Raw genomic sequence first — 27,255 nt, forward strand, 5'->3', positions numbered from 1 at the left:
TCATCCAGTTCCCACCACCCTGCCATGGGCACAGGTGCTATGCAGGCACAGCTGTCACTAGAACTGGAAGAACACTTTTCCATGTTTGCCTTTTCCTCTCCTGGATTTCAAGCTGACATGAAAAACTCAGCTGGTTACAGCTGAATTGTGTAGCTCACAGGACTTGGAATGGGAGTCTCCAGTGGGCCATGCTCTGTCCATTCAGCCTTTGTTGGAGCATCCAGATGTGCAGCCCAGGCACAGGCCCCAGGCCGGTCCATTTCAGCATCCCAAAGTTTTTGTGCCTTCCTGAGCACCCTGAGGCTCCTGAATGCAATCTTGAATTCCCAGTCAGTGCTGTGCAGGACATGAGAACACAGGAATGAGCCTGTTTGCCTCATTCTTGGGTTTGCTGCTCCTGCCTAAAATAATCATCAGGAGTATGTACCAATGTAAAAGTTATAGCTGAGCACCAGGGACTTTTTCTGTAGTGTTTAAAACTAAAAACCTTGTGCAACTGTTCAGAGACTCTAAAATGCAGGGTGAAAATGACAGCTTTAGTATTTAACATGGGATTTTTCTGGTCAAGGATTTGAATGCTAAGGCAGAAATTACAAAACTGTTAAAAGGTTGTTTTCATTGGCAACCCCTTTTAAATGGCATCAGCACAATTACAGGGAACAGGGTATGACACCAGGGACCGTACTTGGCACTTCATGGCTTAAATGTTTTGCCTGGCTTCACACAGGAGTTCAAGTTTTCCCAGGGCTTTGATCGACTGGTCATTGCGGGTCACTTTCAGGAAATGCAAAAGAATGTAACAGCAGAACTTCTGCAGCATGTGCCCTAGGGCATAGGGAGAGAACTGTCCCTGTGTGCTGAAAGATGAGTCGACGAGGCAAATGTCCAGTCTGGATGAGCAACAAGGTTTTGAAGGAACTTAGAAATAAAAAAAAAGATGTATCGTCTTTTAAAGGAGGGGCTGATTTCTCAGGAAGTATTTAAGGGAGCTGCTAGTGCATGTAGGAAAAAAAATAGGGTGGCCAGAGCTCAGTTTGAACTTAACTTGGCAACTTCTGTTAAAAAGAATAAAAAAAGTTTTTGCAAATATATTAATGGTAAAAGGAAGGGTATATCCGACCTCTGTTCCTTATTGAATGAGGCAGGCAACCTAGTGACTAAAGATGAGGAAAAGGCAGAAATGCTTAATGCCTTCTTCGCCTCAGTCTGTGGTGGTAAGACAGCTTGTCCTCAGGGGTTGGTAGGTGGTGCCAGGGAGCAGAATGGTCCTCTTGTTATCCAAGAAGAGGCAGCCAGAGAACTGATGGGACACTTGGATATTCATTAATCAATGGGGCCAGATGGGATCCATGCCAGGGTGATGAGGGAGCTGGAAGATGAGCTTGCGAAGCCGCTCTCCATCATTTATCCAGAGTCGTGGCTCACTGGCGAGGTTCCAGATGATTGGAAGCTGGCCAATGGGACACCTGCTTACAAAAAAGGTAGGAAGGAGGATCCTGGCAATTACAGGCCAGTTAGCCTGACCTCAGTAACAGGTAAGATGATGGAACAGTTCACGCTGAGTGCTATCACACAGCACTTACAGCATGGCCAGGGTATCAGAGCCAGTCAGCAGGGGTTACAAAGGGTAGGCCACGTGTGACCAGCCTGGTCTCCTTCTGTGACCAGGTGACCTGCCTGGTGGACGCAGGAAAGGCTGTGCATGTTGTCTATTTAGACTTCAGCAAGGCCTTTGATACTGTCTCCCACAGCACACTCCTGGAGAAGCTGGCAGCCCACGGCTTGGGCGGGAGCACTCTTGGCTGGGTTAGGAACTGGCTGGATGGCTGGGCCCAGAGAGTGATGGTGAACGGTGCTGCATCCAGCTGGCGGCCAGTCACCAGTGCTGTCCCTCAGGGCTCTGTGCTGGGACCAGTTCTATTTCATATTTTTATAGACGACATGGATGAGGGCATCGAGTCCTTCATTAGTAAATTTGCAGCTGACACTAAGCTGGGAGCTTGTGTTGATCTCCTGGAAGGAAGGAGGGCTCTGCAGAGAGACTTGGATCCGTTGGATGGATGGGCAGAGTCCAGCAGCATGAAGTTTAATAAGTCCAAGTGCCGAGTTCTACGTTTTGGCCACAAAAATCCCCTACAATGTAACAAGCTGGGGACAGTGTGGCTGGACAGTGTTCAGGTGGAAAGGGACCTGGGGGTGCTGGTTGACAGCCGGTTGAATATGAGCCAGCAATGTGCCTTGGTGGCCAAGAAGGCCAATGGCATCCCGGCCTGCAGTAGGAATTGTGTGGCCAGCAGGAGCAGGGAGGTCATTGTTGCCCTGTACTCGGCGCTGGTGAGACCGCACCTTGAGTACTGTGTCCAGTTCTGGGCCCCTCAGTTTAGGAAGGATGTTGAGATGCTTGAGCACGTTCAGAGGAGGGCAACAAGGCTGGTGAGGGGCTTGGAACACAAGCCCTATGAGGAATGTTTGAAGGAACTGGGGTTGTTTAGCCTGGAGAAACGGAGGCTTAGAGGTGACCCTATTGCTCTCTACAACTTCCTGAAGGGAGGTTGTAGACAGGTGGGGGTCGGTCTCTTCCACTGGGCAGTGACTGACAGAACAAGAGGACACAGTCTCAAGGTACGTCAGGGAAGGTATAGGTTGGATATTAGGAAAAAAATTTTCACCAAAAGAATAATAAAGTACTGGAATGTTCTTCCCAGGGAGGTGGTGGAATCAGAATCTTTGAATGTGTTTTAAAAAAGGTGGAATATGGCATTTGGTGCTATAGTCTAATTGAAGTGTTGGGGCATAGGTTGGACTTGATGATCCTAGACATGTCTTAAAACCTCATTATTCTGTGGTTCTCTGAAAACCTTGAAAATGATCAGCGGGCTCTGGAAAACTTTTTAAAAAAATCAGAAATGGATGTAGCTCTGTGAATTTTCAGGCACAGCTCTTTGGGTCTGGAGGAAATATTTGCTTTGCATCAGCTAAGACATAGACAGACACACAGCAAATGGAGCACTGAACATCACAGACTGGGCCAGTGTTTTTCCCAGAAGAACTGACAGAAGATCACAATGAAACACGACAGTGTCCCTGAACAATCCAATTGTCCAGGGAAACTCAGCAGCTGATGGTGTTGTGGTGCTACTGCCAATCCCTTCCATGAGCAAATCATTTCAGGACTGACTAACAGCCTCTGCCTTCTCACAGACACCAGGTGTTGCAGCAGTGCTCCGGGTGCTGCTGCCAACAGCCCCTGCAGGGAGGAGCACAGCCCCCAGTACACGTGAGCTTTGGCTCCCTGTGGCACAGAAGCCCCCCGGGGCACAGGTCTCTGGGGCAGGAGAGGGGCAGCAGCGCTGCCAGGGCTCGGGGGGTGGCAGCTCTGCTTGGGCAGGGACTCTGCCACACCTGCTGATGGCAGCGCTGCCCGGGCCCCAGGGCTCAGAGCAGCATTGGTGCCCTGGCCCACACGTTCCCTGTGCCTGTCACAGCCGCGGGTTTAGGATGGCCAGCAGCCGGGACGTGTCCCAAGGAGGCCATGCCAGCTTCCGTGGAAGGCCTCATGCCCTTGCCAGCGCGGCTGCCTCGGCAGCCCTGGGGGCTCCTTCTGCTGCCCTGAGCCCGCAGAGCAGGGCAACGTTTGCTGATGGGCTGAGCCCTTCCTAAAGATCCTGTCGGGCTGCCTTAGACACTTGGGGCCAGGGATTCCTGCCAACCAGGGCTACTTTGGGTGGGCTGGGGGCGGCCCCAGGGCAGGTGTCAGTGTGTGCAAGGGCCCTTTGTGACACGCTGCAGCATGGTCACTGTGGCATGGAATGGAGGAATGTGTCCTTTGTGACACGTGGTGACATAGGAGCTGGCAGTGACAAGAACACTCCACAGCGCTCAGAGCAGGCGACGGGACAGGACGGGGCAGAGCGGTGCTGTGAGGAGCCCCCGCACAGCGCACTCGTTCCTGCCTGACCCGGAGCTTTTCTGAGGTGTTGTTCCTGCAGCTGACCTCGAGGCCAGACTGTGGGACTTGCTGACCTGAGTCATTTACCAGGAATCTCCTGTCATTGTGGCAGGAGCCCCCAAGACTAGAGTGCAGGACTTGCTGTCCTGCAGCTATCCTGAGACCGCTCTGTCTCAGAAATCTTCAAGGCACAACTGAAATTGCTGACTTGGCAATATCCTGAGGCATCTCTCTAGAAGGTGCCTTCAAGGCTGGAAGGTGGAATGGCAGGCAGATTTTTCAGCCTGTTCAAATGCTTCCGGGGGAAAAATAAGAAAGGCCCTGGAGCTGCTGCAGGAGAGCAACTTGAAGAGCCAGAGCAGATCCAGACACTGCAGGAGGGTGAGTGGCAGAGCTGGGCCATAGGACTGGAGCCTGCAGCCAGCCTGGCCCCATTCCGTCCCATCCCATCCCGTCCCGTCCCGTCCCGTCCCGTCCCGTCCCGTCCCCATCCCCTGGGGCCATGCCCATGGAGAGGACGGAAGAGGGCCCAGGCAGACACCCCGCAGTGGCCGTGCTCCATCCCCCTGGGGCATCCCGGGGCTGTCCCTGCCTGGGGAGCGCAGGGCTGGGCTGTGTTCTCCGGCCTCTCCCTCAGCCCCTCAGCTCTGGCTGTGCTCGCTCTTTGCCAGATGCAGCCGTGGAGCGCACACAAGAGCAGCAATCCAGCCATGACCGCTTCCGCAGAACAGCGCAGGTACCTGCAGCTATGCCCACCTGGGCTGGGCCTGCTGTACCTGCTCAGCTGAGCACTACGCTTGGAGCATCCCTGGCTTCCCTGTCCTTTATTCTTTGGCAGATGTTCCGAAAATTCCCGCGCATTCGGCGTAGAGAGACCAACACCACAGCAGCTGAGGGCCCAGCTGAGCCTGACTCGGGGCTGACCCAGCTCCAGGCAGAGCCTGATGTCAGCCCAGACTTGGCTGGGCTCTCACAAGACTTGGACACCTCAGGGACTGAAACGTGGGCACAGGATCTTCCCACATCAGGGACTGAGGATGCAGTCATAACAAACACTGACAATGAAGAGACTGAGGCCTTGAAAAATACTGGAGCCATGCCCACTCCCCCTGAGATTTGTGCTTCCACTGTGGATTTTTTCCTGGAGAGTGCTGTTCCTTATCAGCAGCAGGTAAGCAGCCTGGGGCTAGGACTGGAGGCCTCCCAGGGCCGTGTGTCCCCTCAAGCCTCGGTCACTGGGCCCCCTCAGCCTTTGAGGCCAGTAGATTGTGACGGGAAGGGAGGCACTTCTTGGGGGGAACCTGGGGAAGTTGCTCCCATACACAGCGCTCCAGGTCTTCCCCATGCCTACTCCAGGTGCCAGCCATGGTGAAGAACATCCACCAGAGTCTCATGTCCCACGTCACTGTGGATGCCAGGCTGCACAGCGACATTGTGAGGCTGGCTGAGGAACACCCTGCAGACGTGGCGCTGACCCTCCTGCACTGTGCCCCAACGTGTGACAGGTACGGGGCCCACGTGCCTTGAGAGCTCAGGGCTCACCAGCCTTTAGGGCCCGTGGCCCATCACAGCCTGTCCAATGGGCTCTGCCAGACAGGCAGAGAGCTCCAGGACCCTCGGGCCCCTCTGTTTGCCCAGCCTGCTGCCAATGCTCCCTCCCTGCCCCTCAGGGCACCGGGGCTCAGTCACCTGTGCCCCCACAGCTGCACAGGGCATGGTACTGTGACTGAGATGCCTCTGACACAGAGCTCTGATCCTACAGAGCTGCTGCAATGATGTGGAGAGCCATAGGCACATCAGGACCAACAATGGAGAAGGTGCTGGCAACACTGCTCTGTGTGATGGAGGATTGGCCTGTGCACAGCACATGCACCTCCGATGGGGACAACAAGGACGTTTTTGCCCTGGCTGTGAGTTTCTGGAACTGGCCTTTGCTTGCCACCCGGTTGCCTCTCCAGCAGCTCTCCATCCTCTCCCTGCCTCAGTCGCTGGGATGAAACTTGGGCTAGGGGCAGACTCAGGGGACACCAGGCCCACTGCTCCCCCTGCATCTGCCCCTGGGCCCTGCCCCATGGACACCAGGGCACTGAGCGCTGTCTTGGGCTGCTTCTTCTGCAGGCAACTCTGGTGATCTGGGTCATTGTGCCTAAATGCCAGGAGGCCATGATCCTTCATTCCTCCCGCCTGTTTGTGGCTCTGCTCTTCCATGTTGTCATCACCACCCAGCAGATGCCACCAGAGGAAGTTGAAAACTTCTGGAGAGCGTGCCAGGAGGAACACCACCTTCCCAGCAAGCCCAACAGGTCCCAGTCCTCCTGTCCTTCCCATGCCCTTGTGGCCAGTGCCAGTGCTCCCAGTGTGACCTGGGCTTTGCTCTGCACACAGGTTTGCAGTGCAGGCCATGAAGGCTCTGCTCTGCCGACTGGAGTGTGACCAGGAGGTGATGGATATGGAGCGTAAGTGTGGCTGGGACACGCTGCTGTGTGCTCACACCCAGCACTATGCCGTGGGTCTGCTGGCCAGGTGAGACCCCCTTCTCCTCCACACTGCCCCCAGCATTTGTGCCCTGTGCCCGGGTGCCCCACACAGTCCCTGTGGTCATGGGCCAGAGGGCCTTGTCACCGAGGGACGGCCAAGGAGACTGGAAAAGGCTGGGAGAGGAGGGTGCCCCGAAGGGGCCACCTCCCACAGCGCTCACATCCTCTCCAGGGATGCTGGGCAAAGACCAGACCTCCGTGAGTCAGTCCTGGCAGAGGTTTGGTCCCCCCACCTCAGGCTCTTGGTGTCTTTTTTCCCCTTCCAGAGAGATGCGCCGTGGCTCCCTCTCCTTGTGTTCTGGGATTGCTCTCCGTCTGCTTGGGCTGCTCAGCAGGGAGGAGCCACGCTGGGATCTGCCTGGCCTAGCGTTCCTTGTGGAGGTGAGCCTGAATGCCAGCGCTGCCTGGCTGAGCTGCCTCCCAGCTCTCTGCCCTCTCGTAGCCGCAGCTGCCTGGGACGGTGCCCGTGCCCTGTGCTGCTGCCTGGCCCAGCCCTGTGCGGTTCTGGGCTGCTGCTGGCCGGGTGCCCTGTCACTGCCCTGTGCCTTTCAGGTCCTCGAGTGCCTGGACTTGAGGGAATGTGCTGACAGCATCCTGGAGATCATGTCAAGGCACCTGAGGAATGAGTGCAGGGAGAGGCGTCGCCTGGCACTCAGAGGCCTCGTGGTGCTCAGCAAGGATCCCTCGATGGTGAGAAGGGGCAGCGGCTGAAGCTGCGCTGGGGAAAGCAGCCCCATGGGCTGGCAGGGCTTCAGCAGCTGAGGCAGCTGCTCCCAGCTCTCCTGCCTCACCTGCCCCACTGCTTTGGGGCAGGCCTTTGGCCTGTGGGCCCTGCAGCAGCAGGGTGGGGTCGCAGTGCCCGGGCGCTGTTGGCGGTGCAGCCGTCCATGGCTTCCCAGCACAGCCTTGTGTTCCACACAGGCCAGGAGAATGGGCACTCTGTCTCCAAGCCTTCTGGAGCTGCTGGGTGATGCAGACGAAGAGCTGGTCGGCATGACGGTCTCTGTGTTCACTAATTTGCTCAAGAGCAGAGACATGCTGGTATCCAGCACCACTGCCCCGATGCTGGCTGAGGCTCTCCTGCTGCTCTTCGACCACGTAAGGCTTTGTATCCCCAGCCTGGGGCACTGGGTGCTGCCCAGAAACTTTGTGCACTGTGGTTTTTTGTACTCTTCAGGTGGGCCTGGAGTAGATGGCGCTGAGGTTTTTTCTTTCATTCAGGACAACAGCCACGTGCAGTTGCTCTCCCTTGACCTCTTCTTCAAGGTGATGGATTTGGTAGCAGAGGAGGGAAAAAAGCCCCTGAAGTCAGTGGTGTGCCAGAGCCTTCCTGCACTCTTCTTCCACTGCCATGATGAGAATCAGCGTGTGGCAGAGGTCAGGACTCGTGGGCTGCTAGTGTCCCCGTGGCAGGGGGCTGGGCTGCCAGCTGCCCTGGTCACATCCCGAGCTGCAGCCTCCTCCAGGCTGTGGCACAGGGATGTGAGTCCTGTGTCCTGGGCTGTGGGGCTATCTCTGGGTCTCTGCTGCTCTCCAGGCCTCTCAGGAAACGCTGCATTGTGCGGCCGGGTTCCTGCAGAGGAGGGATCTCAAAGAGCTGGTGGAGGCAGAGAAGCTGTTGGCCTTTGCCGAGGTCTTGGTAAGAACAGCTTTAAGAACCGGCGGGGCTGCGGGGCGGCCCCGCGGCTCCCCGGGCAGCAGCCGGCCCTCTGCCCCCTGCGGAGCCCGGCGCCAGCGGCTGCTGGCCGCGCCTCAGGGCTGTGCGGGCAGGGGAGGCCGGGGCTGGGCGCAGGGAGCGCCCGCCACAGGGGCTGAGCCCGCGCCAAGCCTTCCCTGCTGCCGCTCTCTGCAGCTGGCAGAGGACACGAGCCGAGCGGCCGAGCAGCTGCGCCGGGCCCTGCGCTACCTGGAGAGCCCACAGGAGTCCCTGCGAGAGGCGGCCATCAGGTTCATGGGTGAGCCACGAGGCCGGGCTCCCTCCCCGGCCCGCCGCAGCTCGGCCCCAGCCCCGCCCGCTGCCCTGGCAGTGCCATCCGGGCCCGGCGCCGTGGAGCCCCGCCTGGCCCGGGCGCTGCTGCCGCCCTCTGGCAGCCGTGCCCTTGGGCGGCAGCGTGCGGCAAGGGCCCGGGCTGAGCCCTGCCGGGCCAGCAGGGCGTGTGGCCGCAGCGCTGGCAGCGCCGCTGGCAGGGAGCTGTGCCGCTGCCGCCGTGACAGGCTCTGTGTTCACAGGGATGGCCGGGCGGCACCTGAGGGGGCAGCCAAGAGAGCTCCTGATGATCTGCAGTGGTGAGTGAGGGCAGCGGGCTGACACCAGGGACTGGCAGGGAGAGTTACAAGCCCTGCCCCGGCTGTGCAGGGCTCTGCTCCCGTGGCTGAACGCACAGAGGTTTCAGGGCCATGTGGGGCATTCCTGGCCTGCCGCTTTGGGCTGATCCCCTTGGTCCCTGCTCCCTCCTGGCCATGGCAAGAGCCGGCTGGGATGGCCCTGGCAGGGGGCTCTCCTCATCTCTGTGCAGATCCGGGACCTGACCGTGGCTCTGTTCCTCTCTCATGCAGCCCTTGAACACCTGACCGAGGATATGAGCAGTGCCGTGTCAGAGGTGGCACTTCAAACACTGCATGTCCTCCGGGCAATTCAGCGTGGGCACTATTCCATCTTCCAGAGGCTGCAAGATCAGCTGCGCAGGGCATGGAAGAGTCGGCCTCGTCTGTCAGGGCTCGGCTGGCTGCATTGCCAGAGCTCTGAGGAGAACTGATGGGCAAGGCACACTTGGTGGGGGCAATCCTAGCCAGTGGGAATTTTCCTTTATCTTTTAAGATTTTTCTTTTTTTTTTTTTTCCTCTTTTGAATTTCTGTAAATATAGAATGTGTTATAATACACAGACTCCCAGGAGCTTTTCTTTGCTGCCCAGGATCTGCAGGGCAAGAGAGAGGAAACGGTGAAAAAGATGCTTGTGCTCAGCAGCAGAGCAAGCTGAGGGGTCCCTGAAGGGGGAAAATGGTGCTTGCACTCAGCCAGCTGCCCAGGTGTGCAGTGCTGCAGGGACAATGGCCAGAAGCCCCTTGGCCTGTGGTGGTTCTGCTGAAGCCTTTGTGCTGCCGACAGAGCGGGTGGGCAGGGCCGGAGCTGCGGGGATCCCTGCTGGAGCGGTGCCTGGAGATGGCCACAAGGCCTGTGGCAGGCAGGAAGTGCCATCTGTGTCCTCCTGGCCGTGTGCTGCTGGCTGCATTGCTGAGGGCTCCCAGGTGCCTCTGGCTGGGGCTCCTCTGGAGCTCCTGTGGGGCTGCGGCGCTGCTGCCGGGCAGCTTGGCCGGGCTGGGGGAGAGCCTGAGGGGCTGGGGCACTGGGAAGCCCTGAGCAATTGGGTGTCAGAGGCCATGAGCAGCCCCCTGGCATCCGCCTTGTTCCTGACAGAGTTGACTTATAAGACAGGTCCTGGGCACTCTGTGACTCCATGTATCAGTGTTGTTGGAACCCGAAATGTAGGGAATTCTCAGACCTTTGGTCTTGTAAGCAAAGCTTAAAATTTAAGACAGGATTTGATCTAAGACCTCGGAAAAGGTTTCCAAATTTAGTAGCTGGAAGCGAGAATGTGGATTTAGAGTTCATAGCAGTGACACATGAAGCTAAGTGGAGGAAAGTTTAAAGTTTTAGACTTTAAGATGTAGAAAAAATAAAAGTAGTTACAAAAGTAAACAAGAAGTGGAGAATGCAGTGCTGTAGGTTTGTTTGCCATAACATGATTGGCTAAGGAAGCTTACAGTGTAGCATGAGTCCCTAAAGCGAAATGTTGAAGGATTGGGTCCAAAACAAAATATCCTTGTTGGCAGTGTTTTATTGGCCAATAAATCCTTAAAAGGTCTTGTAATTAGAAGTCTTGTGATCTTGTGAGCCATGCGGTGGAGATGTGAGCCAAACTCACCCTTCCTGTCTGTGTCAAAAATAAAAAAAAGAAATGGCATCATCTAAAAAACTCAGAGATCCGGTCTCTAACTCATTCCAAACTTTTTCAAATCCCCCTAAGTGTGATGTAGCTACAAATAGATGACAAGGACTCTTGATGCTGGCTGTTTGACTCCAAACCAGCTGCTTAAGAAACTGTCACATAACCCTGTGTAATTATGTGGCAGAAATGTGTCATTTTAAGAAACTTTCCCAACTGACTTGAATAGAGGTTTGTTTGTAGGGTATTTTAAGGGAAGCCCTCACAGCAGAGGTCTGGCCTTTGGCCGAGCTGTGTCCCCTGCTGGTTGTGAAGTGTGCCATCACCTCCAGGTGTTTCTGGGCTAAAAATATAATCAAGTCACTTGGACTTGCACTTTTTGGCCTATGAAAGGTGGACTGACTTTTGGGGCAAATTTGGAGACCTCATCTATGGGTGGATGGACCACCTAGGATTTTCCCAATTGCTGGGAATGGTTCTCCAGGTCCTTGGTGCAAAACAGGGCCCCCCAGGAACTGAGGATCTACAAGATGATAAACAATTCAGGCAATTGTGATGCATCTTTCTAAATCACTCTCCTTTCTCTCTTACAGTACTGATTGAGGTGCACTGCCTTGCTTGTTTTTGCTTCTCACTAAAACCAAGCACACATTTTTATTGAATGTATCATCTTTCACAATGGTTCCTTAATATTCACAGTAAAATAAGAACATGATTTCCAGTGAGGTGTCCTTTAAATGGCCTCTGTCAATTGGCAGAACAACAGGAGGCTCCTGAGGGGCTGGAGCACTGGGAAGCCCTGAGGAATTGGGTGTCGGAGGCCACAAGCAGCCCCCAGGCAGCCGCCTTGTTCCTGGCACCCAGCTGCTCTGGCGCTTCCCCACAGCGTCTGCCAGGCCTGCGGCAGAAGCCCTCGAGGCCAGGCCTCATCAGGAGGCTGGGGACAGCCCTGAGGTGCCCAGGCTGGGCTGGCTGGGGACAGGGAGGGCAAAGCTCCCCTGCTGGGGCAAGGGACGAGGTGCTGGGAAGTCAGATAACCTGAGATTTTACCCCCCAAGTGTTCTTTCTTTCTTTCCCCTAACATTTATCTCAGGTTTGGTCCCATAATGATCTCTATGTGCCCTCTAGAAATTACTCAGACTTTTCCTCAAAAGTAATTTTGTCCCCTAGAGATCACCTCATTCCCAGCCTCGCTGGGAATTTTTTTCCAGCAATAGGATGATATCTTTTGGATGCTCGGAGCACCTTAAGCGCTCAGACAATTTTCTAGTTTGTGGGAAAGCCCCTAAGAACCCTTTTGTGTTATATGAAAGACTGTGAATGTGTGGAACTGCATTTCCATTGTCACCTGGAGGGGCTTGGCAGGTGAAGGACAAGGAAGAAGTAGATGGTGAGAAAGGCCAGAGTGACTCTGACACGAATGAGATTTACAACCTGACAGGAACCAAGCACAGTAGCTCTACCTGCATTTCCACTTTCCGATGACAGGAGTGGCAGGGAAAGCAAAGTGACTGATGCCCTATGCTCCTTGTAACCCTCTGATCCCTTGTTTGTTGTGTAGGGGGCGTAGAGATTGTAGTCCTTGTAGTGGCCCAAACAATTGGCCCATAGAAGAGAGCAATAGCGTACTTCTCAAAACAACTGGATGAAGTGAGTAGGGGACAGCCTGACTGTGAGCAGTTGCTGCTCTTGTTTCAAACATCCAAGAAGCCTGAGAATTCACTCTAGGCCAACAAATAATTGTATTTATCTCACATTCAGTAGCAGCACTTCTTGAGCAAAAGGGTGGGCGAGCGTTGGCTTTCACCCTCCAGATTGCTTAAACATCAGGCAGTTTTGGTGGAACAATGTGGTATTACCAAACTAATCTCTTCTCTAGTTAATCCAGCAGCATTCCTGGCCACTCACCAGACAGACAAGGAACCTTTGTAGCATGACTATATCAAAACCATGAAGTCCACTTTATTCCAGCTGCCCAGATCTTAAAGAAAGCCCAAATCCAGGAGCAGAATCTCAGTACAAAGATGGGAGTGGCTTTGTAAGAGCAGATCAGTGAAAATGGGGATATACAATTAGCATGGAGCAATAGGGGATAGAAGCCCTAGACAAGTCAGCTCAGAAGGCAGAGAAAATCACTTTAAGCTGTACCTTCTGACCAGCCTTAGGAAAAAGGATCAATATATGAACAGATTCCAAGTATGCCTTCAGAGTAATCGGTGCCATGAAGCAGTTTGGAAAGAAAAGGATTATTGACAGCTCAAGGAAAGCAAATCAAGCATCAAGAAGAAATCTTAAAATTGCTGGAGGCAGTACTAGTACCTCAAGAGGTTGCAGATATGCACTGCAAAGGACATCAGAAAGAAGAAACAGACCCCAAAAGGGGTAACAAGTTGCAAAAAGAGCAGCAGAAGAAAGCCATGCTGAGGTTCAGGCACTAATTCCCAAAGGTAAGGAACAATATGACAATGATGTATGTCGTATAATAAGAAAGATCTAGAATTAGCAAGGAATTTACGAGCAGAACAGAAACATATTGTTTTTGCAACTCCTCAGGGATAGACAGTTATACCTGAAAAAGCATTGTGAAAATTAATTAAGGATGAACATAATTGTATACAGTGGGAAGAGGATGCCTTACATAATTATTTGATAAGGACAAGAGTAAGATGCAACCTGTACTCTAGTGGAAAGCTGGTAACCCAAGGGTGTGAAATAATGTCTTAGAACCAATCCACAAACTAGGACTAGAGTTGAGCTTGGCACAGTAGACAAAGGAGAAGATCCTAGACAGCACTGGCAAGTTGACGTTTCTGAATTGCCAAGAAAAGGGGGCTATAAATACCTTTTACATTTCACTGATACCTTCTCAGCGTGACCTAAGGCATTCCCAACCCAAAGAAATAAAGCCAAAGGAGTTGTCAAGATTTTGATGAACAACATAATGCCCTGGTTCAGAGTGCCTTTAGACATCTCCTCTGATCGAGGGCCACGTTTCCTAGCAAATATTGCACAGCAACTTTGCAATAAGCTCCAAATCAACGGGCACCTACACATGCTGTATTGGCCCCAGGCCAGCAGCCAAGTGGAAAAGAGGAATTATCTGCTAAAACAACAAATAGTCAAAATTGGACAAGGGGCCAACATACCTTGACCCAGGCCCTACCTTTGGCTTTATTATGGATTCCAGGAGACCAAGAACAAAAGAAAATCTGAATCCCTTTGAAATACTGTACAGAAGACCATATAAGCATTACTATCAAGGGGAAGATACTGTACAAGTTGGGGAGGGGTATCTGCAGAACCATGCTGTGCAACTGACACAACAGCTGCAGCAAATAAATCAACACATTTTGAGCAGAGGAGCAAGAGGATGCTCCTCTCCACAAATCCAGCCTGGGGACCAGGTATACATCAAATCCCCTGGGGGAAAGCCTCTTATCCCAAAATGGAAAGGACTCTAATTAGTACTTTTAATCACTTATACAGCCTTTAAAGCTTGAAGCGTTAACCTCTTGGCTACACTGTTCCAGAATTAAAAGACTTCTGCAAAAGGCAAGTGGAGTCCACAGCTGGACCTCAGAAAGAACAGAAGAAAGCAAGATGCGCTTCACACCATCATTGTCTTCCCGATATTTCTGATCAGAATCCAAGCCACAGTAGGTGACTGTCACTACCATCATGATCTCCTTGGCCTGCGAGATCCTGCTAGATGGAACACTCAAAAATATTCAGGACCTAATTGGCTAAAAGGGATTAATAAGGTAAAAACACTTTACACCATTTTAAGGATTAATGACCAAGCAGTTGAAGATTGATGAAAACCTGACTCCATGCTGGCCTTTCTTGTCCCACCTGAAAGCAGGACCTCTATGGCGTGTAAATTTGAAACTCACAAACCTCTTTTAGACGAGATTACTACAGTGACCATGCACATCCGTGACCTTTCTAACAAGCAGCGTGTGAATCCATTTTCATGTGGTTCCTATCAGGATTTTTGTGCTATGCAAATTAAAATGGGAGACTATAACCTAGCACAAGATAGTTCCCTTCTTCTGCAGTGCACAGGTGGGGTGGGAGGACCATCATCACACAGAGATACAGGAATTGAGCCTGCCAGGAATGCAACCCAACAAATATTGTTTCCAGCAGGCAGCTCTTGTGCCACTAGAATAATAAATCGTCCTGCTGGTATGCTTAGTACATGGAACAGGTCTCACAGAGCATCTGCTTCTGAGAATTGAATTTCATTCTTGGCATATTCCAGGCCATCAGAAATAGTCACCAATCAAGTTGGAGGGGAAGCCGGGAGCACAATCATCCTGTTAGGGTATATCATGCCCAATGTCATGACTGTGTGATGGCAACCCAGATATGCATGGAATCCTGACAGCACAACTACATCCTCTTGTGGGCTGAGGTACTCAGAATACTCAGCCATTTGTACTGGGAAATTTAGTAAAGTAAGTGTCCTTTGTAATACTACCAGGGGCCAGTGTAAGGTTTCTGAAGGTTTCTGAAACGCTTGCCTAAAGGCAGGCAATGTATCTGAAGAAACCAGTTACCATGCCTTGGGTACTCGACAAGGAGCAAAACAGAATGGGTCACACAATAGGCATTTAAAATTAAAACAAACAACTTTACATGAGCAAACAATGGCATAGCACGGGACCCATATGTGAAATAATAAAGTCTTTCACTCTGTGGTAAGAAAAGTAAATGAACAATCGTTGCTTCTAAATCCACAGTTCTCTCTGAAAACCTGGAGGTAAAAATACAGGCTAATAGATCCAAAATTAAACAGCAATACTACCCGTTCATACAGCAAAGCCTAAAAGGCTGGGAGTCATGGATACATTCCCAGACACCAAATCATAGGTCTAAAAAAGGCTTAAGGGGACGGTTTGGGTCTGAACTGGGAATATGAAATTCTATTGATCAAGAAGTCTTAGCCAATAAATGAAGCACTGTGAATTCTTATATTGGACAGACACAAACTCCTCTCAGATCAGCCCTGCTAACACTTGCCCAGACCTACAGCCTGGCAGCTAACCTATTAACCACCCTGGCCAACAATACACAGCAGGATTGTTTCCAGCAGTTGTTGGCTTTATGGAAAAACTACAGGGCAACATTTCTTTAGCATTTCAATGTAGACAAGCTCAGCTGTGGCTATGGTCTGTAATCTCAGGAAAACTTAGAAAAAGGAGAGCTGGGGAAATTGCCAAGAGAATTAACTAAATCATGCCTAAAAATGAAACCACAAAGGAATTTGAAAAAGACTTCCACACTTGGTGGCAATTGGTCAGTTTCACATAGAATGAACAGAACCCTGCAGTCTTTTACATTAACTATTAAGAATGCAACAAGATACTGTGTAATTCCAATTTTGGCCCTTTGAGCTATAAGAACTCATGTAACTGTCACACCCATTCAGGATAATGTGTGGGCCATTTTCAACAAGAAAACTGGAAACTGGCAAACTCTTAGTATCAAAGCATGTGTGCCAAGGGATGCACTGAATTTTGTGTGCAAAAATGCAGGGCTTGACAGAGAGGATCAGTGTCTGCACACTGAGGGCAGCCCTTGTATTTGTGAAATGAGCCCAGTAACCCATGCACAGTCACAGGTATGTTATGTGGGAAGGGGATGTGCCTGGGTGAGATCTGCTTGCACAACTATTACAACAGATTCATTAAATGAAACTGCTAATGATAACGTCTCTATTTGTAATTCACAACCAAAAGTAGATGTTAATTGAGCTGCACCACACAATAACTTCTCTTGAGCTTATGCTGAATGCGTACGATGTGTATCACAAAGCACCCAAATTCCAAACTGGAAGGATCATTGATGTTCTAAAAGAAATGCTGCACCAGCCTAATATAGAATGGCTAGTGGCAGAAGTCAAAAATGCATCTCACAGAGCCTTATGGACACTCAAATTGCTATCAAAGAAATTATCTAAATCATCACCAAAATAGAGAAAGACAGAGAACATCATGAGTCAGATGTCTTCTTGTGATGGTCAAATCTGGAATCACCAACAGCTCCTCAGATTTTTAGCTTCCTCAGCAAACCAGTTCTAATTAAAAAAAAAAAAAAAAATAACCCTCCTCTTAACCATCATGAACCTATGAATGTGGTAGAAAATTAAAAGAGCAGCATAACAGTACATGTCCTGTGGACTGTGGAGGGAATCTTGCAAAAGAATTTGCATCAGGATAAAGAGAAGGGGAGGATGAAACAAGGCCTTTGTTTGACATAAGCACAAGCAATTCACATAAGCAAACAAGTACTTAGCACAGACACAGGGAAGTACTTAGCACCAGTTAGCATAAGAAAAACCTGGGGGCCTAACTTGACAGGAGAGGGACTTGAAAAAAGCTTTAGTCACATTCCACACATTCTAGCAGAAGAAAGAAGGGCAAGTAGGGAATGAGCCCTGTGCAGGGAAGCCATGAGGAAGAAGTGCTGCTTTAGGGTATGGAGACCGCTCTGGCCAGCGCCTGGACATCAGCTTCAAGTACAGGAATCTGACAGAATGTATTTCTAACCCGCTGCCTATGCAATCACCTCAGCAGGGTAAAGATGGATGGTATTTTTGATACAATTCCTACATCAACCCACTGAAATTTATACATGGCAGAGAAGCATTTTGGTGGGTGCAGACCCCTGCCCTCCCGTCAGCTCAATAAAAGGGCTTTTGGTGGACAGTGCATTTGTCTGCAGATTTCTTTGAATTAGGGAGACCCCTCGGGACTGCTGTATCCTGAGGGAGCACCATGGGCCCTGACCTGTGCCTCAGCTTCCTGGACCGCTCTTGGCCAGCATCCTGACGTGGATGCAGGACAGCTGCCAGGCACTGCTGGGACCCAGCGGGACAGGACCGGCTGTCTCGTGCCCACGTAGCCCCCCTCACACAGCCAGGGCCACCCCGAACCCAGACAAAGGCTCACGTGTCAGCAGAGAGGAGCAAGGAGCACTGGGCTCCTCTCAGGGGATCTCAGCATGGTGCTGCAGTGGGAGAGGCAGGCAGGCCACCCACTTTCAGGGCATCCCCTGCATCAACAGGGCGTGCATTTTGTCCTTTTCATCCCTCCACACCAGAACCAGGCCTGACATCTCCTCCTCTGCAGTTTTTCCACTTAGGACGTCATCTCACGCTTGGCCAGTGCATCAGATGAGGCCGCAATGGCTTCTGATACCACCTCCATGCCAACCACAGCTCCACTGTGTGCTGTTCCTCTTTCACAGGTTAACTTCCCATCAATTGACCAATCCATTGTTTCTCTCAAGGGTCACATTCCCACCAGTTCATCCATAAGGTTTCCTTCACTGTCTGTTCTTCATTATCTTGCTGACGTGCACAGCAGCGGATCAAATGTGGCAGGGCCTTAGACACGACTTCACTCCTGACACACAGACTCCTTGTGCCACTGCTGGCCTTCCGTGTGCTCAGCAGGATCTGTACCTGCACAGGGTTGTGGAACTGCACCTTCAGCACAGGGACCGTGCCAGCCTGACCTGCCCTCGTTCCTCTGGGTCTGTGCACAAAACACGGCGTGGCAGAGAGCGGCAGCAGGGGCCTGTGTGTCCCAGGGCCCCGGATTTGTTCTGCTGCAGCTCCACAGGGATGCAGGCAAAGTGAAGGAGCCAAACTGTTTATTAATAGAAGGCGAAGCAAAGGAATGAGCTGGGTGGGGAAAAGGGGAAGGGCAGGATCTGAGGACTAGAGGGAAAGAGCCGTGAAAAGGGAGGGAGAGTGGAGGGAAAAAGAAGGGATGGGCAGAGTCTGAGGGCTGGAGGGAGGGAGCTATCTATAAGCAGGGAGAGGGCTGAAGCCATGCAAGTTTCCCACAGGCTTAGCTGTGCCAATCATCAGCAGTGCCTGGAGCTCCAGCTGGTCTCTTCTGGTCTCAAGGCACTCTCATCTTCCATGGCATTTGCAGGTCTTCAACAAACACTGGTTCTTCTGAGCCAGTTCTGTAACTCTCCAACTGAATATCTGTTTAACAACTATGTTTTTCTGGGAAGGGCTGTCATCTCTCCTCAGGGCTTGAAGGGCTGGAAGGGAGAGGAACAGAGCCACAGTCAGAGCCTGGATCTGTGGGAATCCTAGGAGACCGTCCTGCCAGGGCCATCCCACCCAGCTCTGGCCATGGCCAGAAGAGAGGGGGTGTCAACTGGATCAGCTGGCCATGAATCCACCCCCACCCCGCCCCCCTTTCAAGCCATTCCCACTGACTGAGAAGATGTCTTATTCTTTTCCATCTCTTCTTTGCCTCTCTCTTGGCATTAAAATACTTTAGTGTCAGCTCTGCCCCAGACTATCAGTGTCAAGTATTTCTCTGGGTGCTTGGGGGTAGGTTCTCCCCCTGTAGCTCTCTGCAGGTTGGTGCTAATTCAAGATGTTCCCTCAGGTTCAGATGTTTTGCTGCCTGAGCAGAGTGTGCAGAACAGGGATTACAAGCACTGACATTTGCTGTGCTAGAAAGTGCAAAGGACACATTTGTGCCAATGAAGGTCACACCTTGAACTAGGAGGATCAATTCTTGTGCTCACCAGAGTCTGTGGACAGAGGGGGTTTTCCAAAGGAAATCTTGGTCCATGTAGGGCTGAGGCTCCCTCCAGGCTGGCTCCAGCCCCTCAGGGTGCCCAGGAGCAGGGCTTGCCCACAGCACAGTGCACCCTCCTTAGCCCTGGGGCTGCCCAGGGAAGAGCCATGGCTGAGGCTCTGCAGGAGCACACAGGCTCAGCCCTGCTCCAACATGGGATCCGTGGGCCAGGGCACACTGGGCTTTGCCCCTACAGTTCCCAAGTGTGTCCAGAGAAACTGCAAGAGAGGCTCACCTCTGTCAGTGGGATCCCTCTGTGCACAGGGACCCCCACTCCTGGGGTGGCTATGCCAGGGACCTCCAGCCCTGGGAACCTGCAGCAAGTGGAAACTACAACTTTGCAAAATGCTGCCTGTGCCTGAAGCAAATGCAAGGAGAACTGGGGTGTGAAAAATAAAATTTGTTTATTACAGAGAAACAGCAGCAAAAATACAGAACACATTTACATTGTAAGAATATTTGTAACAACAACAATTGATAGAACATATATACATAAGAACCTATCTAGCAAAAATAGATGCAACATATTTACAGAAGACAAAAAGCCCTAAAACCTATATAACAACAACAAAATGTAAAAGGTATGTACAAAAGGGTGACATCTCTGTCCATGATGTCCATCGGTCCTGGAAGAAAAGCAAATGCCACGGTCACTCCAGTCAGGCACAGAGGGCTCTTGCATGTGCCCCTAGGCTGGCACATGCTGGCCCAGCAGCAGGACTCTGCTAGCAGAACTGAGCCTGGCTGGCTCTGGCATGGAGCTTGTGTGGAGCAAAGCAGGCACAGGACAGGCTGTGGATGGCCACCAGAATCCAGTGCCCTGGCTACAATGTCCCTGAGCAGGGAGCACCCAGCCCAGCCCCAGCCTGGCAGCAGGAGACCCACTCTGCCTGTCCTGCTGCTGGCATTACTCTTCATGCCAAGATCATGGCCTCTTCCTCACCTTTTTAATCAATGTCCATGTCCTCAATGGACTCTTCCACATCCACTTCCATCTCTTCTTCCACCTCCACATCCACCTCCATCTCCTCCTCCATATCAATCTTTGCATCTACCTCCATCTCCTCCTCTCTGTCTGGGACAGCCTGCAGAGGTAGCAAAACCTCCGAGTGTGGTCCCTGTCCCACTCCATGCCCACAGAGCTCCAGCCCACCTTGGCAGGTGGGGAGTGTCCACCTCCATGGAATGGCACCATACCTTCCTCAGGACAAATGGGAGCATCCTGCAGGGCTGGATGACAAAATCCAGGCACTCAGGATCTTTCAGGAGTGATGGGCTTATCAGGGGGCAGGTGACAAGCAGAGTGGGCAGGAGCAGGGTGAAGAGTGTGCAAACACAGCAGCCAAGGGTTGTGTTGTGCTCTTTGCTGGGCGCTGGACGTTCCAGCTGGAGCGTGGGCTGTGACATCACAGTTCCCAGGCTCCATCTGAAGTGGACAGTGGAGACCATGGAATGATGGAGTCCCTGAAGGGCTGGGCTTGCAAGGGAGCCTGAAGAACAACATCTTGTTCCCAGCTGAGCAGTCTTCCCCCAGAGCGTGCTGCTCAGAGCCCTGTTGCCAAGGATGGGGCATGCACAGCCTCTGTGCACAGCCTGGGCCAGTGCCCCACCACCCCCAGTGGAAAAGAGCAGCTTCCTTAGATGCAGCTTCAATCAACCTGCTGCACTTGAAAGCCATCCCCCCTTGTCCTGTCAGCACAGGCCCTGCTGAACACTCTGTCCCCTTCTTTCCTGCGGGACCCTTCCAGTCCTGCAGAGCCACAGTGAGGCCTCCCAGTGTCTCCTCTCTCCAGGCTGAGCATCCCCAGCCCCACTTGCCCAGCTGTCAGTCACATCAGGGCCAGTCAAGGCTGCAGGGTAGCAAATAGCATCAGGAACTGAGAGATGCAAGCTTTAGACCCACGTTTGCCTCTAAATGTACAAAATTAATAACAGTGGAGAGGAAGATGGTGGGACACTGGTTCTCTTCTAACTGGTGATTTTTTGTTTCTTCTTTTCTGTCATGCTGACCCAGGTTTTTCTGTTTGAAAGGAAGCTTGGCACAATGTCCATTGTCTTCTCCATTTGTGAAACACCAAGCAGATTCTGGGCAGGCTGATATGCAGAGCAAAACCTGAAAATATACTAGTGATCCTGAGCCTGGGGGATGCAGCTAAACCCAGCCCAAAGTAATTTCTGCAAAGTCGAGCCTGCTTTACATTTTCTTGAGTTTGGAAAACTTCACCAGTCATTTATAAAAAAGCAAACAAAATCCTCAAACCAAATCAGACAAAAACCCATACAAACAAACAAACCCACGCAAACCAGTCCAACAAATAGATCAAAAACCCCAAATAAAACTACAGGGAATGAGGAGTTAGTATTAGTTGTGAGGATAGCACAGCAGGCAAATGGCTGCTTGCCACAGGATCACCATTAAAAGCCACATAGAACAGCTGCTCCAAAATATACCCAAGAGGAGAAAAAGAAAAAGTGATCCATGGCAACTTTGGGGGCAGCTCCACATTCAGGTGAAGGATGAGCACGCAGTGGTACAGATCCAGCATTGCCCACCCTCCAGGCTGCTCTTTGCTCCTGATGAAAGCCCCTTGCAGGACTGTGGCCCCTCTCAGTGCAGTGTCAGTCACTGCCAGAGCTCTCAGCTGGCATTTCCAGAGCCACTGGCATTTCCAGGGTGACATCCAGTGGGATACCCTTTTCGGTTGGTCTCCTAATGCCGCAGGGGTCCTAAACAGTATATGCCATCCCATTGTTGTTCTGTTGATATTGACTGTGCTTGGTTTTATTTTGTCAGCAGTTCCATTCATTATGAATTGGAATATGATGAAGAAACTAAGGAAGTTAGCACCTATAATTAGTGCACATAGCTTAACTGATGAGGCAGCTCATTTAATGCTTGCTAAGAAAGAACTAGAAAGATTTAATGAACAAAATTGGTAAAAAAAGAAATGGGGATTTGTAATAAGTAGTAATACGTTTGTTCATTAATTAAATCAATAGCTAAATAACTATACAATATAAAACAATAGTTAAATAGCCAAAAAACTTCTCGTGCAGATACATATGGTTGCTGGTTTACTATAGTGCTTTGGGAATTCCATTGTAAAGTTATGCCTTGTGAAAGGAAAGTAATGAGAAGCAGCTGTAATAGCAATCCTTAAACTCGCTAGAATTGCTGAGCTTGCAGAAAGTGTATAGTGTTCTGTATAGATATGCCTTATAAGGCATAAGTTCACTCAGCATTCACAAAGAGGAAGACTAAGGGGGACTAAGCCTTCATCCCACGACCACCAGAAGGCAGAAAAAGACCCCCTAGCAACTGAACGAGCAAGTGCAGAAGACAGATCACGTCATCCCTAAACCCGGAGAAGAAGGCAATAAAGGGTGGACTCAGGGGATAGGATTTTGTGAGCCAAAGTGGAGCGGAGACTCCGGGCCGCCCAGTGCTGTCCTTGCTTATTCTTGCTTGCAAAATAATAAAGATAATTATTTGATCCTTAAATTCAGTGGACTTGTTTATCATACTGCCCAGACCCAAAACTGCCCCAAATGTGCCCCAGAAATGTCTCCAGGGACCCCAAAGTGGCCCCTTTTACCCTGTCCATGAAAATAATAAAAAAATATGTCAAAAGATCTAAAAATAGCACTAATTAGCATTAAGAAGGAGAAATAAATGGCCAGTAGTGGTCAATGATTTAATGAAAGGAATTGTTTTATTTAAAACCAATGACAAATAATTTTTTGACTGCTAAAAATGTATTCAATTTTTCACATAAATATCAAAGGTAATAGAAATATACAGTAATACTAATATAAATTAAAAAACCTATAATTATAATTTTATAAATTAATCAATCTTATTTATTTTTAAAATGCATACTTTTTTATGTTTTGGGATGTCAGTCCCAGGTGGGCCATGTCAGACATGGTGAGGCTGGGGTGAGGAGCAGGTTGTCCAAAATGGGTCAGCCTGCAAGGGGCTTGTTCCTCTCCATGCCCAGATCTCCTAGGGAGACATTCAGCATCAAGATCACCTGGGGAATCGTTCTTTCACCTCTTTTCTGAACTGAAAAATAAAAAACCACACACGTGATTAAAACCAAACATCATGCCGTCGGTGCACTTTGAAATCTCCCTCCTTAACAGAACTCCAGGCTGACTCCAAGCAGCTTCACAAGCCCTGGAGACTTGGAGGAAAATTGAAGGAAGAGAAAGAGCCCCCCAGGGCTTTCTGTATTTTAATCAGCCCCACGGTGGATTTGGGGCTGGGTCCAGGAGCCTCAGGTACTGAGAGAAGGATGAAGAAGCTGCTCAAGGAGTCAGCAGCAAAACTCCAAGTGCCGTGGAGCATGGCTGGGCCCCACTGAGGGCAGGGAGTGCCAAAGGCTCCCAGGGACTGGTGAGAGCAGATCCTTGAGGCCAGGAGTGCAGGGAGCCCAGGGCTCTGGGCAGGGAACTGCAATGCTGAGCAAGGCCTGGGCTGGCTGGGGGAAGCAGAAAGGCCAAGCCCTGAGCCCAGCCTGGGCCAGCAGGGCCTGTCCCTCACGGGTGGCTCGGGGCTCTCTGTGGGGCAGGGGGATGTGAGGGGCAGCAAGGACAAATGCCATCAACCTGCAGCCCCTGCCAGCCTGGCCAGGGAGGCCGAGGGAGAGCCAAAGTGCAGCCCCTGCCAGGAAAGTTCCAGCTGTGGGGCCTCCAGAGGCGCTGCCCGAGCCCAGGGCACAAAGGCCTGGGTGCCTGTGGCCCTGCCAGCCCTGCCCAGCCCTTGGCCATCTGTCCTGCAGGCTGTGCCCCCTGTGCGTGCTGCTCCTGTGCCCTGGCCGGCTGCACTCGCCCATCTCGCTGTGCCCCAGCATTTCTCAGCCAGAGTTTCTGTGCCCTCCCTGGGCTCCCTGCACCCAGCGCTGCCGGCTCCTGGCACACAGAGCCGGCCATGGCCCAGCCTCACGCTGCCACACCTCGAGCACCACAATTCCACCCTGGCAGGGACTTTGCTTTCTCCTCAGCTCCAGGCTCAACCTTCCAAGCTGTGCTTTGGGGAGGTGTAAGAGCCTAAATGAGAGATGCGGGACTCCAGGCGGCTCTTCCAAAACGCAGTTTATTGCATGCAAGGTGTTCCAGGGTCGTGGGCGACAGAGCCTGAGCCTACAGCTGTCAGCTGCAGCTGCAGGCAGGCCTGGAGCCCCTTAGTTTAGGTTACAAATGCATTATATACTTTTCTCTCCTGAGCATCTTAATACAGTAGAACCAATCTATACCTTAACTTTTATCTATAGCCTATCATAACTAATACAATTACCATATTCATGTTAGTATTCTCCAATCACTAAATGTTAGTACATTATAGTTTAAGCTAGAAGGTGTTTTTCAGTTTTCTTGCAGTGGAAAATTCTGAGACCTTTTTTCTACTTGCAACATTTGCTGACTTGTTTGCCTGTGCTATCTTTCTGCTTGGTAAAAACATCTTGTTTGAGATGGGTTTATCCTTTGTTCTGAGTCATAAAAACCCCCTTCTAACTAACATACCCTTTGCCTCCTTGGTTATCCAGTAAGACTGGCTCAGCAATTCTTTTCTTCTATATCAAAACTTGCTTCTATCTCTATTCCTTCCTCAGCTTCTACATTCAAAAATCTTTCTGCTAAGCATACATATCTGTGAGACTTTCTTGTCAAACTTTCATCCTTCCCAACAGGGAGGTTTCCTGCAATTCCCACTCCCAAGGAAAGCTCTGTCTCCTGCTGCTCACAAACAGAGAAGGGCTGGTGGGAGAAGTGCTGGTCAGAGGCTGTTTGGGGCTCAGTGACCATGAAATTATTGAGTTGTTTCAATATTCCATGAAAGAAGGAGGGGCATCAAAATTTTTTCTGCCCTGGACTTATAAGAGCAGAGTTTGGCCTACTGAGGATGCAGATTTGGGGTATTGATTTTTTAAAGAGAAACAGCCCGTAAAAACAATGAGTTCCAGGAAGGATTTTGTTTTGAAGGAAACACTTCAAAAAAGAAATCTTGAAGGAGCAAGAGTAGTCTGTCCCTTTGTGCAGAAAGATGACCCAGAGGGGAAAATGACTGGCCTGGCTGGGCATGGAGCTTTTCAAGGAATTTAGGGGTTAAAAAGAGGGTGCATCACCTTTGGACATAGAGGCAGGTAAATCAAGAAAGGTTTAAGGATGTTGATAGGTTGAGCAGATAGAAAATGAGAGAGGTGAAAGCTCAGTTAGGACTTAATATGGATACTTCTGTGAAGGACAATGATTATGTTTTTATAAGCACATTAATGGCAAAAGGAGGGGTAAGGACAACCTGCATTTCTTATTGTGAAGGATATGGTTACCGAAGATGAAGAATGGGCTGAGCTACTTCACCCCTTCTTTGCCTCAGTTTTCAACAATAAGACAGGCCATCCTCAGGACAAGTGTTCTCCTGAGCTGGTAGATGGGCACAGGGAGCAGAACAGCCCCCTGGAATCCAGGAGGAAGCAGATGGGGACCTGCTCAGCCACTCAGGTGCTCACAGGTGTCTCTGGGAGCAGATGGGATCTGGTGGATGAGCTCCCCAAACTGCTCTCCATCATTTACTATCAGACTTGGCTCAGCAGGGAGATGCCAGAGGAGTGGAGGTGCCAATGTGAGCCCATCCCCAAGAAGGGCTGGAAGGAGGATCTGGGGAACTCCAGGCCTTGTCAGCCTGACCTTGGTGCCTGGCAAGGTTATGGAACAGATCACCATGGGAGCCATCACAGGGCACCCACAGGATGGCCGAGGCATCAGAGCCAGCCAGCGTGGATTTCAGTATCTGCACTGATGATCTGCATGAGGGGACTGAGTCCAGCATCAGTACATTTGCAGATGACACCATCTGGGTGTGAGTGTGGATCTGCTGGAGGGCAGGAGTGCTCTGCAAAGGGACCTGGACAGGCTGGATCCAGGGACCAAATCCAACAAGGTGAGGTTGAGCAAGTCCCAGTGCCGGGTCCTACACTTTGGCCACAACAACCCCTGCAGCACTACAGGCTGGGGACAGAGTGGCTGGACAGCAGCCAGGCAGAAAGGGACCTGCAGGGACTGAGGGACAGCAGGCTGGACATGAGGCAGCAGTGTGCCCAGGTGGCCAAGAAGGCCAATGGCTCCTGGCCTGGATCAGGAATGGTGTGGCCAGCAGGAGCAGGGCAGTGATTCTTCTCCTGTGCTCAGCACTGGTGAGGCCACACCTTGAGTGCTGTGTCCAGTTCTGGGCCCCCCAATTTAGGAAGGACATGGAGAGGCTGGAGCGTGTCCAGAGAAGGGCAACAAGGCTGGGGAGGGGTCTGGAACACAAGTCCTGTGAGGAGTGGCTGAGGGAGCTGGGGTGGTTTATCCTGGAGAAAAGGAGGCTCAGGGAGACAAAGCAGTGTCAGGGCACAGGTTGGACTTGATGATCTCCAAGGTCTTTTCCAGCCTTGCTGATTCTGGGATTCTCTGAAACCACCCTTGGAGCAGTTCCACAATGAGCCCTGGGCCTCCTCTTCAGAAGCTCCAGCAGCCCAGGTGCCTCAGCTTCTCCTGCCAGCCCCAAAGCCCATCCTGTCAGTCCTGCAGAGCCTCTGCAGCTCCTCCTCATTGCCCAGAACAGGGAGCCCCACAGGCAGACACAGCAGCCCAGATGTGCCCCCCTGGCCTGTGGTGCCTCTGGCAAGGGAGCAGCACCAGGCACTGCAGGAGCCTGCAGACAATTCCTGCAGCACTTGGAGGATGATCCTGCTGCCCAAGGGACGTTCCCATGGTGCCAAGTCAGGAACTGGAATGGGGAGTGGGGCCAGAGAGGAAAGGGCAAACAGGGATGGGCTGTTTGCAGGGGAGGGAACAGGGCTGGGCAATAGGAAGAAATCTGGATCAGGGATGGGTAAAGAAAGCAAAGATGGAGCAAAGGAAATGCTCAGGGCAGTTTGGGGCTGGCTGCCAGGCAGCCTTGGCTCTGAGCAACAGGGTCTGCAGTGGGACAGGAAACTCCCAGCTGATGGGAACAAACTTTCTGGCTGACTGCAGGGGCCAGGACAAAGCTGAGTGGTTTCCCTGGAGTCCCCCAGCCCTTGCTGGCCCCAGGGGCTGATGGCATTTGTGCTCCCTCAGGTTCATGTCCCCACAGCAGCAGCATGGGTGTGCTCCCGCCTGCTCTGTGCAATGCAAACAGGGGCTCCTGAGCCAGTGCTGCCGTGGCTGTGCCTGCAAGGAT

At 51.5% G+C, this 27,255-nt stretch overlaps 1 protein-coding gene and 4 long non-coding RNA genes across 7 annotated transcripts; 2 read left to right on the plus strand and 3 right to left on the minus strand.

Moving 5' to 3' along the window:
* Window positions 1-1,091: 1,091 nt before the first annotated feature.
* On the minus strand, window positions 1,092-3,289 carry LOC135292140 (uncharacterized). Its single transcript, XR_010354655.1, has 2 exons — window positions 1,584-3,289; window positions 1,092-1,466 (listed from the first exon to the last, which is right to left on the minus strand). It is a non-coding gene; the product is annotated as an uncharacterized LOC135292140 (long non-coding RNA).
* Window positions 3,290-3,859: 570 nt separating this feature from the next.
* On the plus strand, window positions 3,860-6,928 carry LOC135292138 (uncharacterized). The gene is made up of 9 exons (XM_064406369.1): window positions 3,860-4,330; window positions 4,621-4,685; window positions 4,788-5,120; window positions 5,306-5,454; window positions 5,712-5,859; window positions 6,068-6,252; window positions 6,335-6,472; window positions 6,753-6,867; window positions 6,911-6,928. Exons 1-9 carry the CDS (start codon window positions 4,213-4,215, stop codon window positions 6,926-6,928), a joined length of 1,269 nt encoding a protein of 422 aa, XP_064262439.1. The 5' UTR covers window positions 3,860-4,212.
* Window positions 6,929-8,370: 1,442 nt separating this feature from the next.
* Window positions 8,371-9,256, plus strand: LOC135292135 (uncharacterized). Its single transcript, XR_010354649.1, has 3 exons — window positions 8,371-8,441; window positions 8,716-8,772; window positions 9,043-9,256. It is a non-coding gene; the product is annotated as an uncharacterized LOC135292135 (long non-coding RNA).
* Window positions 9,257-18,078: 8,822 nt separating this feature from the next.
* Window positions 18,079-20,392, minus strand: LOC135292137 (uncharacterized). Of its 3 annotated transcripts, XR_010354653.1 has the most exons (5): window positions 20,244-20,392; window positions 19,990-20,131; window positions 19,282-19,672; window positions 18,994-19,136; window positions 18,079-18,495 (listed from the first exon to the last, which is right to left on the minus strand). It is a non-coding gene; the product is annotated as an uncharacterized LOC135292137 (long non-coding RNA). The 3 variants fall into 3 exon arrangements; XR_010354651.1 differs by lacking the exon at window positions 18,994-19,136; XR_010354652.1 differs by having other exon boundaries at window positions 18,430-19,136.
* A 1,400-nt stretch (window positions 20,393-21,792) lies between these two features.
* LOC135292136 (uncharacterized) lies at window positions 21,793-23,724 on the minus strand. Its single transcript, XR_010354650.1, has 2 exons — window positions 23,658-23,724; window positions 21,793-23,112 (listed from the first exon to the last, which is right to left on the minus strand). It is a non-coding gene; the product is annotated as an uncharacterized LOC135292136 (long non-coding RNA).
* Between the last annotated feature and the right edge of the window lie 3,531 nt (window positions 23,725-27,255).

The sequence above is a fragment of the Passer domesticus genome, unplaced genomic scaffold (genome assembly GCF_036417665.1).
Source record: "Passer domesticus isolate bPasDom1 unplaced genomic scaffold, bPasDom1.hap1 HAP1_SCAFFOLD_218, whole genome shotgun sequence".
Classification (NCBI taxonomy): domain Eukaryota; kingdom Metazoa; phylum Chordata; class Aves; order Passeriformes; family Passeridae; genus Passer; species Passer domesticus.

What these genes read in the sequence shown, in the direction of transcription:
- LOC135292138 (XM_064406369.1), top strand. Translation starts at nt 4,213, where the DNA reads ATGGCAGGCAGATTTTTCAGCCTGTTCAAATGCTTCCGGGGGAAAAAT. An exon ending in CTGTTCCTTATCAGCAGCAG is followed by an intron (nt 5,121 to 5,305) that starts GTAAGCAGCCTG and finishes TGCCTACTCCAG; the next exon opens with GTGCCAGCCATGGTGAAGAA. An exon ending in CTTCCCAGCAAGCCCAACAG is followed by an intron (nt 6,253 to 6,334) that starts GTCCCAGTCCTC and finishes CTCTGCACACAG; the next exon opens with GTTTGCAGTGCAGGCCATGA.